General features: G+C 36.1%; 1 protein-coding gene across 1 annotated transcript; it reads left to right on the top strand.

Moving 5' to 3' along the window:
- Positions 1–1055: 1055 nt before the first annotated feature.
- On the top strand, positions 1056–9792 carry LOTGIDRAFT_237091 (hypothetical protein). Its single transcript, XM_009068847.1, has 13 exons — positions 1056–1105; positions 1815–2029; positions 2485–2602; positions 3109–3331; positions 3879–4130; positions 4360–4444; positions 4861–4988; positions 5778–5946; positions 6344–6455; positions 6968–7198; positions 7794–8029; positions 8446–8591; positions 9050–9792. Exons 2-9 carry the CDS (start codon positions 1880–1882, stop codon positions 6398–6400), a joined length of 1182 nt encoding a protein of 393 aa, XP_009067095.1. The 5' UTR covers positions 1056–1105; positions 1815–1879; the 3' UTR covers positions 6401–6455; positions 6968–7198; positions 7794–8029; positions 8446–8591; positions 9050–9792.
- Positions 9793–12390: the final 2598 nt, after the last annotated feature.

The raw sequence follows: 12390 nt of genomic DNA, 5'->3' as shown, positions 1-12390 counted from the left end.
TCGTCACTAACTCATCTGCGTTTTCCTCAATCAGCTTCAGCAGACGTCCGATTATCTATTCGAAACTGTCGGTTTTTCGCTGTGCAGTTATTAACTCTAATTGCCTTAATGATAGAGTTCCATTAGCTCGATTGTTTAATTAGGCTAGTGATAGGAGACAGGAGGGTGGGGTGGGGCGGTCAAGGGTACCATAGCCCAACCTTCACCCCTACCCCCGAAATTCTGAAGTACGACTTATATCACCAATTTCAGTCAATTCATTAATTGTTACTTTTATTCAAGGTATTGATAAGCCTGGTTGTAAATCTCGTCTTCTTTACTTCAGCAATCCACGACCACCCCCCACCTCCCAAATTACCCCTGCGGATTTATGACGGATTTAACGTGCAGCCTGTAACCTCGGTTTATTGTCCCATCCTAGCGACAATAAAGTAGAGGTACAAAAATTGGGGGGTGCTAACCATTTTTTCTAGACCCCTGTCTGTACCCCCACGGGCGCCGCAACTGTGGGAAAACAAGTGAAAGGAAGCCGTAATCAAACTAAATGTGTTAATGACGTATTGTTTATAACGACGTTTTTTTCATGACGCGCTATAATATTAGACTCATTAGACAGGGGGTTACGTCGACAACGGGTCGACTCTCAAAAGCACTTGCACAGGCATCAGAATTTTTCTTACCTTGAGGAGGATAAGGGTTAGGTATTAGGAGGTTACGCCAACTAGGTCTATGCATCTAATTTCGGCTAATGAGGACAGGCAACGCCATGCAGAATTTTACGTCCTACTCTTCTGCATCTAATTAACGCTTATGAAAACAGGCAATGCCATGCAGTGTGCAATGAGGGAAATTTTGTCACGACATCGGCATTAGCCTACCCTTTTTTTAATCTTAGCAAATCATTTTTTTCATAATTTTAAGTTGGCAAAATAAAAACCTTTCAGTGGTTACGAAATAGTAATTAATGGTTACACTTTTGTAAAGGTCAAAGGTCATGTTCTTGGCGATATGAGAGCGAGGCATGTAAACAACATGGCTTCCAAAAGAGAGTGTAAAGAGAAATGAAAGGGAATTTAAATTGAATAAATGTATTTTTGAACGCCAGGTTGGTTTAAAAACTAGTTTTATGTTTGTAAAAATAATGTTTCTACTCTGCGGGTTCCAAATCAATGCTTTAGATTGTATTTTGCTTGTAATGGAAACCAAAGTTGACTGGGCGGAATTCAAGAAAAAAAAACTTCAATGAATTCTAGAAAAAGTGCCTGCTCCATCTTTTCGTCTGCTTGAATCATTTTTCAGAAATCAATGCCCAGTTCTCTCCAAAACATCTACCTTTATTCCAGCATCTGATGGCTGTTGACAGGTGCAGAAAATCCCCACAAAACCAGATTTTCTGATTCCATAAGTCCACACGTTCATTAGGCTAGCAGAGGCTGGAAGTGGAATAGAGGCAGATGTTCTCTTATAATTAGACAGAAAGGAGTCTGAAAAACTTTAATCATCTTCACAATGGCACAATATTTTTAAAAATTGCCCTGGAATCTGAAAGTCTATGCAAATGGCAGAAACTGAAAAGAAATTTATCTTAAAAAGTTTACAGTTCTGAGATTCGAGCTATGTAAATTATATTTTGCCAAACGTACCAGATACACAGTCAGTTAGAGCTTTCGTTTGTTTCATCTCCACTCGTTTAAGACCAACAAGTTTGGCCAAGGACCAGCTGATAAACAGGATCCTCATGAACCTAAGTTGTTTCTTCTTTTCATTCACCAAGACAATTAGTTTAATTAGCGTATTAATTTTCCAAATTTCAGATAATTTGCTGTAAAAAAAGTTATGAGTAAACCACCAGCCTTGTGAATTGATTACAAACTTTACAATGGCTCGCAGTGTACAATGGAGGAGAAATATCAATGATATAGTTTGTTGGAGACAGGCCGAGGCAGGGAATGCTACCATCTACATCTTAAGAGAAAGGGGACCAACTGGGTTTTTATTGAAGGAAGAGGGAGAACCAAAAAATGTCAAGGTATAAGCATTGATTCAGATTCTAACAGACGAAAACTAGAAGATTTTTAAATTAAGAATATTGTAAACAACATAAATTTTTGATGTATATCAGGGACACTGATAGTGTTGATTTTTACCATTCCAATTTTCAATCAGATGTCTGTGGTTCCTGCAATTCCACTAAAACTAAGTATTTTATGACTTCACTTTTGCAAAAGGCCCTTAGATATTATTAGCAGCTTTTGCAAAAGTGACGTCATAAAATACTTAGTTTTAGTAGAATTGCAGGAACCACAGACGTCAGATTGAAAATTAGGATGATGCTAATAGAAGCTATAAATGGCTCCAATACACATACAAAATTTAGAAAACCTGCTATATTGTATTGGACTAATGACTGGAAATACAAACCTACAAAAGAATATCGTGAGAAAATCAGTTTAATATTTGTTATAATTTTGAACTATTTTTCAGGTTTTTTTAGGGGATCCCCATAGTTGTACCTGTGCTCAGTTTAAAAAAGATAAAGACCTGTGTAAACATATCAGCTGGCTTCTGTTAAAGAAATTTCGTATTCCCAAGGAAAACCCATGTAAGTTTTAAAACTGATGTTATTTTGTGTGGATCTGTGTGCCTTTCTTCTTGTAATACCTTGGTAGAGATAGTCTGTGGTTCTTTCTTGTTAAAGAGATTGTAGAGAGGTTTTCTAAATTTTTTATGTGTATCAGGGACACTGATAGCACCAATTTACATCATTCTAATTTTCAATCAGATGTCTGTGGTTCTTTCTTGTTAAAGAGATTGTAGAGAGGTTTTCTAAATTTTTTATGTGTATCAGGGACACTGATAGCATCAATTTACATCATTCTAATTTTCAATCAGATGTCTGTGGTTCTTTCTTGTTAAAGAGATTGTAGAGAGGTTTTCTAAATTTTTTATGTGTATCAGAGACACTGATAGCATCAATTTACATCATTCTAATTTTCAATCAGATGTCTGTGGTTCTTGTTAAAGAGATTGTAAAGAGGATTTCTAAATTTTTTATGTGTATCAGGGACATATAAAGTATAAAGTTCATTATTTTCCCTGTTTTTTCAGTAACATGGCAACTAGGATTAGTAGAAAGAGAAATCAATGAAGTTTTACGTGGTGTCGTCCAGCAACAGCAGCGAAGACAACAAGAGAAAAAAACACACAGATCAGTAATACAGGCTTCAGACGGGCGAGAGGTCAAAGGTCAAAGAGAGATCTCTGAGGATGACGTCTGCCCTATTTGTCAAGACGAACTTTTGGCAAAACATTTACCGGTTACGTACTGCAAGTATGTTTACTTTGATTCTAGAACAGTATAATTAAAATTGGACCAAACTTGTTCCGTTTTTTTATTAGCTTTTATTTTTAATATAGCCACTTCAGTTTGGGTCTAACGACAGCCCTCTTGGACATTCATTCATTTGATGATAACGCCAGCCTTTAAAGGGACAGATGCGCCATTTTTTTGTATCAATCATACCTTAGTCTCAGAAACAGGAATTTTTTAGCTAAGCTAATCAGTAATAGTGTTCACAGCTCACTATCGAAATTTGAACCTTCAAATCCATGTGTGTTCAGAATTATCCGCGTTTGAAAGTTAAAATGATGACTCGTCTTTTCTTGAGACTCTGTGATATATAGAAAAGACATATATAGAAATAGAAAGTAAAATTCCTAGTTTGAGATATTTTTAAAGGAATTATATCTCTTACAAGATGCTCAATTAGTTGAATTATATATTTTTGTTTTTTGTAGATTTGGTTGTGGGAACAGCTCACTGTCGAAATCCATGTTTGAGATATAGAGTGGCTCTAGTATATTTTTGTTTTTTGTAGATTTGGTTGTGGGAACAGCATTCATATTAAATGCATGAAGATTTGGGCCGAACATCAAAAAGGTAAAGGTGATAATTTTGTAAAATGTCCGATGTGCCGAGAAGATTTTGGGCCGTTTAATTTACTGAAGGAAGAGATGAGGAATGCTAATGGTGGTCTAACACAAACCAGGAATGTTGTACGACAGGATAGACATCTTGGTACCAACTGTCAGAGTTGTCATACGGCGCCGATTGAAGGCAAATGCTACAGGTAATATTATGATTTAGCACACAACAGTTCTGTTCTCAGGTTCATAACACAGGTTCATAAAAATGGCCGAATGTGCCTGCTTCATAACCACCAGAGTTGATATAAAGTTTGGTTATAGAAGTAAGAATGAAGTTGATCCAATTAACTAGCTGTGTTTATTTTATTACAGATGTGTTTATTACATTACACATGTGTTTAATGTATTATAGATGTGTTTATTGTATTATAGATGTGTTGTATGTGCTGATTTTATGCTGTGTCAGTCGTGTTTTAATTCACCAATACACACACATCATCAGTTTGAATATAGACAGGTAAATATAGTTCAAACTCTTCTGGGGGAAGGAAGATGGTGCAGGTTCGGGCTCATTTACTTAGATGCTTCCTTTTGTATGTATAATATGTACATGGAGAACATAGCACCCTCTCCTTAGAGAGATACTCGCTTACTAACTAAGTGTGTGTGTTTGGGGAAGGGGTACTGTTATGCTCTGTTACTTGGTCTTGGTCCTTGGTGTAAAACTGGAGATTGTAGAGTGTTCACGCAGAAATGTCCACATAGAGAGCAGACGGCAATCCAACTCTCCACAGATTGGGCTATTCCACTGGCACCTGGAATGTTTACAAAGTAATTTTGATGTTTACAGATGTCAAATCAAATCAAAATATGACTGTTTTGCTCTTTGGGCATTCTTCTAAAGTACGTAAAAGGCTTATTTGTTTTTGACAGAAGAGAAATCAAAGATGGCAGCGTGTGAGCAGACGTGATAATGGTGTCCTCCCGGAAGCTGTTGTTAATAATTTAATGGCTAGAGATATAACTGATGATGATTACGATTATCTTCTACAATTAGATAGGTTGGTGTATTAAATAAGTTGGGGGGTGGGGCCGCATGTAGTCCAGTCCAAGTTTTGGAATTATGATGTCATTTGTGAGCCATGGTAGCTCAGTGAGTTAGACGCATGCTAGCTAACCTGAAGGTCCAGTCTTCAATTCCAGTATAGGTTGAGATAATACCTTTAGATTTTTCAACCCAGTTTCCCCCTGTCAGTGAGTTAAACGCTTGCTCGCTAACCTGAAGGTCCAGGGTTCAATCCTGGCATAGGTTGAGATAATACCTTCAGATTTTTCAACCCAGTTTCCCCCTGTCAGTGATGTAGGTAAGAGAGGCTGACATGAAAAAGCGTCTAGTCATTCAGATAGACTGTAGTATAGTTGGTCAGAGCATTTGCTTGGTTACAACGATCAAATAGTGGATGTTGGTTCATATCTTGGTCAGTGTGTGAAAGTTTGCAGACCTTAAATAAGTCATCTTTCCTCATTGTAAATGGGTACAGATAATCCGGGAAAGATCATTACCAATAGGTTTGACCAAGGACCAGCTGGTAGAAAGGATCCTTGTGAACCTAAGTTATTATCCTTATAAAATCATTACCAAGAGGTTTAACCAAGGAACAGCTGGTAGAAAGGATCCTTGTGAACCTAAGTTATTATCCTTGTAAAATCATTACCAAGAGGTTTAACCAAGGACCAGCTGGTAGAAAGGATCCTTGTGAACCTAAGTTGTTATCCTTGTAAAATCAATACCAAGAGGTTTGGTCAAGGACAAGAACCCTGAACCTAATTTTTTTTCTCATTTTGGACAGCCATCAAGAAATTCAAGGCAGTGATTTAACTGAAGAAGAAATAAACACCCTACCTCAAGAAAGAGTAAGAGAAGGTGGTCAGTTATTGGCGCCAGGAATGCAGTGTAGAATATGTTTACGGGCTTACGAAGTTGGGCAGTTGATTAGAAGATTACCGTGTAGGCATAAGGTAAACTCTTTAAACAAGATAATATGAGTTAAAGGGACAGGTGCCCCATTTTGGGGGTTGATTTAAGTCTTGTATATATGTAAATAGTCTGCAGATGTACTAGAAATGTACAAAAATCTCATAATTCCTTTAAAAATATCTCAAACTAGGAATTTCACTCACTATTTCTATAGATGTCTTTTCTATATATGGCAGAGTCTCAAGAAAAGACGAGTCATCATTTTAACTTTCAAACGTAGATAATTCTAGACACACATGGATTTCGACAGTGAGCTGTGAACACTATTACTGATTAACTTAGCTAAAAAATTCCTGTTTCTGAGACTAAAGTATTATTGGTTACTTGTCCATATAAGAAGTTATTTTAACAGGTTTTAAGTTTTGAATTGTTTTGTAGTTTCATAAAGACTGTGTTGATAATTGGTTACTTCATACAAGATCTCCTGTCCTATAGATGGTAGCTTAATATCTTCACCGTTAACAGAGATGACATCGCCAAATAATCACAGGTACGATCCCTTTAATAGAACAGTAAGAAAATAAAATGAAATGGAGTTTTAAATCCTACTTTTCTGTATCAGATTGAACAATCCCATGCAGGGTGCAATGAGGGAAATTTTGCCAGGACATCAGCATTAGCCTACCTTTTTTTCAATTTCCAACTGTCGAGGGATCTTTAACATGCACGGCCTGTAGCACATAGGGCCTCAGTTTATTGTCCCATCTGAACAAGCTTTTTCCATATCAGCCTCTCTTACCCACATCACTGACAGGGGGAAACTGGGTTGAAAAATCTGAAGGTATTATCTCGACCAATAATTGGAATGAACCCAGGAACGCATGCCCCTCGGCCCCACCCCCGAACTTATTTAATACACTAACTCACTGAGCCACCACAGCTTCAAAAATGACATCATAATTTCCAAAAATTGTTCTCCTGATGAAGGTTTCATAACAGAAACAGGGGGACACAGTATTTGTTTCTAACTAAAACTAAATTTTGACTCATTTTGACTTTCAGGGAAAGACGAGCCAGTTTAAATAGTGCCGAATCAACACAAAGTACAACTAGTAATCAGTCATCGTTAATTTTAGAAATACCAGGTGTTGGAATTAGTCACGTACCGTCCAATAGAACAGATACTATAAATAGACATCAATTACGCCGCGCAGTACGATCCAATCACGTACAACATAGAGCGCCATCTAGTTTAGAGCTAGCTGGAACTGGATTGACGTCTGCTGATAATAGGTAAGCTTATGATCGAACGCGTTTTCGAGAAACAGGGACAATAACTCAAGAAATATTGTGCCTTCTAGAGTGTTTACGAGCTAAAAATTGAACGCTTTTTCAAGAACAAGGGCAATAACTCATACTAAATATTCTGATAATTCTAAAATTTCGATAAGGTTGAACCCAGTTCATCCTTGGGTGATAACACTCAAAGTTTTGTCAAAATCTGTCAAGAATTGTGCCTTCTAGAGTGTTTACTTAGTTGAAATTAAACGTTCAAGAACAAGGGCAATAACTCATTATATATTTTATGCTTAGATGGAAATGAACTCACATACCAAGTTTCATCAAAATCTGTCAAGAATTGTGCCTTCTAGAGTGTTTACAAGTTTTCAAGAAAAAGGGCAATAACTCATACTAAACATTTTTCGATTTTTCTGATTTTCGATAGGGTTCATCCTTGGGTGGTGACAAACACTCACACCAAACACCAAGTTTCGTCAAAATTTGTCAAGAATTGGGCCTTCTAGAGTGTTTACGAGTTTTCAAGAACAAGGGCAATAACTCTTGTTGGATTGTTTTTAATTTTCAATATGGTTCATCTTTTTTTCAGAATAAGTAATCCGTCTTTCTTAGAATATGTACCGCATGCACAGTTGCCAGGCAACCAATTATTACAGCGAGCAGAAGAAAATCGTCAAGCTATTAATAACAGGTTATCATCAGTTGGTGGTCACGTTGTTAACGATATTGAATTCAACAGTTTACCATTGACGGGAAATACTAGTTCTTTACCTTCCTATAATAGCAGACGGCCTCCAGTTGTGCCTTCAGGCTTTTCAAAAGCAGGTATGACACTTTTTTTTCACATGGTGCTCAAAATTTGGACTTGCAGTTTTGAGGACCAGCTGTAGTATTGTCTGTTAGAGCTTTTGAGTCTTTATATGACATCATTTGCTTGCTCTGGTGATGACGGCCTCTTGAGACTGGGGTTCAAATAGAGGGCAGACAGACAAGTTCAGCCAAGTTTTTTTTATTAGTGTCCTTTAAGATAGGCAAACAACTCTTTCTGATAGGAAGGGAAGTAACTCTTGTCAAGAAGGGATTAATACAGACCACAATACGACTACTAAAGCAATATCAAGGCAAGCAACTTTGCTATATTTAAGAGTGTCCTTAAAGACAGGCAACTCTCCCACTAAAAGGGAAGTAACTCTTGTTAACAATGCACTAATCCAGACCACAATATTACCATTATAATTCAGATTCCAGCAGTAACAGAAGAGGTAGAATGTTAGCTAGAGATCCAAGTATTAAACACCAGTATTTAAAACGTAGATCATCCAGTGGAAATAGATCAGCTTCTAGAGAAAGAATTTTAACTCAAGCTCTTCAACAAGCACATGATTTGGTCAGTATTTATATACTGTATAATTGCTTATATAGCGCTCACTTTTTTACCCTAAATCTTGGGTCTGGTCTCCCTGCCCAGAACCTTTGTTTTTAGAATGCCCAAAGATGGTCATTAGACCTACTTTTCTGCACCTTATCGTGCTAATGGGCAACGCCATGCAGTGTGCAATGAGGAAAAATTTTGCCAAGACATCGGGATTATCCTACTTTTTCGATTGCAATCTGTCAAGGGATCTTTAATGTGTTCAGCCTGTAGCACACAGAGCCTCGGTTTATTATCCTCTGAACGACTAGAAATTTTTCCATGACCATTTCACAGAGGTACCATGGCTCAAAAAATGACATAATTTCCAAAACTTGTTCTCCTGATGAAGGTTTCATAGCAGAAACAGCATGAATTGAGCTTTTAAATACATAGAGAAAATCATCAATGAAAAATGTATTTTTTTTTTTCAGAATGTCCAGAATTTATACCTGGGTAACAATCCAAGAACGAACCCGTCCGAGCAGGGTCAGCTCCTCCCACCAACCAACCGTGGACAGTTAAAAACTAACTCCATAGTGACTACCAGTAGTAAGAATACACCTTCGACAGATCTCAATATACAGTTAGACGGGTTGGGGCTGGAAAATATGACCCTTAGGGACATCATTCATTGAACTTGGTTTAAATAGATTTGAAAAGTTTTCTAAATTTATGTGTATCAGGGACACTGATAGCATCAATTTACACCATTCTAATTTTCAATCAGACGTCTGTGGTTCTTGTTAAAGAGATTGTAAAGAGGTTTTCTAATTTTTTTATGTGTATCAGAGACACTGATATCATCAATTTACATCATTCTAATTTTCAATCAGATGTCTGTGGTTCTTGTTAAAGAGATTGTAAAGAAGTTTTCTAAATTTTTTATGTGTATCAGAGACACTGACAGCATCAATTTACACCATTCAAATTTTCAATCAGAAGTCTGTGGTCCCTGCAATTCCAATGAAAACTTTTTGATGACGTCAAAAGTTAATCTAGGTGTTTTAGGTTGTTTTCCAGATTTTAAATGTGTTAAAAATGAAGTATATGTAAAATATTATTAATCGTATAAAAACTGTGATATTTTGAAATGATACTGGTGAAAATTTTGTATTTATATTATTATTATTATTGTTAACGAATTAATTTAATAAAATTATTTTGTAATTTTCAATTTTCGCTTTTTTTGTGACCATCTACACAAGTTACGCTGTAACTATCTGTCTACAGTGTGCTTAAAATTGAATTTTTCACCTATTTCACAAATATTCCAAATTTTAATGTCATTTGTCACAGAATGTCTTCCGGTCCAAAATTTTTAATGATTTTAGATATAACATACGCCCACTTTCCCGATACATTTTCAGTATATCAAGGGAGGTCACCTATCTGTGTCAAATCATACCAAAAATCTAATTCGTGCAAGATATTGTTGATTTAAACAAACACACAAAATTTCATAAAGTTCTGACACCTCTATAGCGTTCACAAGCCAAATTCAACATAATTTCAGTGTATCATTAAAATCAGATAAAAACTGTAGTCTCTATTGTGTTCACAAACAACTAAGTCAAGGGCAATAACTCCAAAACCATTGTCTATTTTGAACTTGACCAAGATCTAATCAATATAAATCATCACACCAAATTTCATTCAAATCAGTTGAAAACTGTAGTCTCCATTGTCTTCAGAAATATTGACACATTTTTACTAAGTCAAGGGCAATAACTCAAAAACTATTCATTGAAAAATTGTCAATTTTGAACTTGACCAGGATCTCATCAATATAAATGATCACACAAAGGTTTAATTGAAACCATCGCTTTTGGTGTTATCGGTAGAAAGCAAACATTAAGGCAATTTTTCGGAAGCATTGGCCAAGGCATAAGAATTTTACTTACCAATTTATTGCCTTGTGGATTCAAACCCACGACACCCAATCCTAGCAAACGATAATCCAACTCACTACATTAGTCATAGGGATTCAAAGCTGACAACAAACCAACTTTTGAAAGCATCGGTCAAGGCATCATATTTTTTCTAACATTGAGGAGGATTCAAACCCACGACACCCATATATCAGACGCCTAGCAGAAGACAATCAAACTTGCAAAAACACATATTTTTACACCAAATTTTTTATTTTTTGTGACATTTTTTTTAGCTTACAATTAACAAATTATCAAATTTAATGGTTCCCTTTTTTTTAGCCCATTATTATCAAAACAACTGTCGGTTAATTCTATTATATTCACAGATTAGCTAGAATGATTGACAGGTGAATATTGACCAATCCTCTTACAATCATCGTTTCCCGAATACGGGTTTATTAACCTGTATCAAACTCAGTCCACTACATTTCGTTTTGGGGGCGTGGAAATAAGATTGGTGCTATTTAAATCTGACCAATCAGATCGTTAGAACAGAAATGAGGTCATGTAAACAAAACACAACAGCGTATCACGAATACAGGTTTTAACATAGTCTTATTAACCCATATCAAACTAAACCCACTACATTTCGTTTTGGGGGCGTGGAAATGAGATTGGTGCTATTTAAATCTGACCAATCAGATTAGTAGAACAGAAATGAGGTCACGTAAACAAAATACAACATCGCTTTGCTGCCGTCCGTTTGAAGAGATAAAAACACATTCTTTCTAAGTAAATATTCCAAAGTAAGTTTTGATTTTCTCTCGGCTTCAATTCTTTAACGAAAATCTTACTCAATTCTGTACCGTAGGCTACATATTCATCAAAATATGAAATGACACGCTGCTTTCGTTTTGTTTACGTGATTTGTTTTCATTGGCTAAAATTTGCTACCAATACAATAGGGCCAATTTTGATTGGACAATATTTAGCTATGAATATGTAATTTTTCTCACTTTTATTACCACAACCCACAAACAACAAATTGAACCAGGTTTCATTTTTGAGGTGTATGCAGACGACAGATATCAGAAAGATTGAAGGGAGGTAATTTTGTGTGGTTGTTCGCAAAAACGTCCACTAAATGTTAGTGAAAATGTACACTAAATATTCGGAAAAGTGTACAATAAATGTTCGCGAAAAGTGTACACTAAATTTTCGCAAAGGCTACACTAATTGTTCGCGATATTGTGCACAAAATTTTACCGTATGTAAACGAAATAGTGTTTGAGAAAATCCAATCCATGAAAAAGGACCTACGTTAATTGATAAACAGGTTTCATCTTTACATTTTGTAGACTAAATGTGCTTGAAAACGTACACTCGTTCGCAAATAATGTACACTACTTGTTCCCAAATGTACACTAAATGTTCGCGAAAAATGTACACTACTTGTACACTACTTGTTCCCAATCAGATCGTTAGAACAGAAATGAGGTCATGTAAACAAAACACAACAGCGTATCACGAATACAGGTTTTAACATGGTCTTATTAACCCATATCAAACTAAGCCCACTACATTTCGTTTTGGGGGCGTGGAAATGAGATTGGTGCTATTTAAATCTGACTAATCAGATCGTTAGAACAGAAATGAGGTCACGTAAACAAAATACAACATCGCTTTGCTGCCGTCCGTTTGAAGAGATAAGAACACATTCTTTCTAAGTAAATATTCCAAAGTAAGTTTTGATTTTCTCTTGGCTTCAATTCTTTAACGAAAATCTTATTTAATTCTGTACCGTAGGCTACATATTCATCAAAATATGAAATGACATGCTGCTTTCGTTTTGTTTACGTGATTTGTTTTCATTGGCTGAAATTTGCTACCAATACAGTAGG

The sequence above is a fragment of the Lottia gigantea genome (genome assembly GCF_000327385.1).
Source record: "Lottia gigantea unplaced genomic scaffold LOTGIsca_95, whole genome shotgun sequence".
Lineage (NCBI taxonomy): Eukaryota > Metazoa > Mollusca > Gastropoda > Lottiidae > Lottia > Lottia gigantea.
Note: the sequence above shows the minus strand (reverse complement) of the source record. Positions and strands in the feature narration are given on the sequence as shown.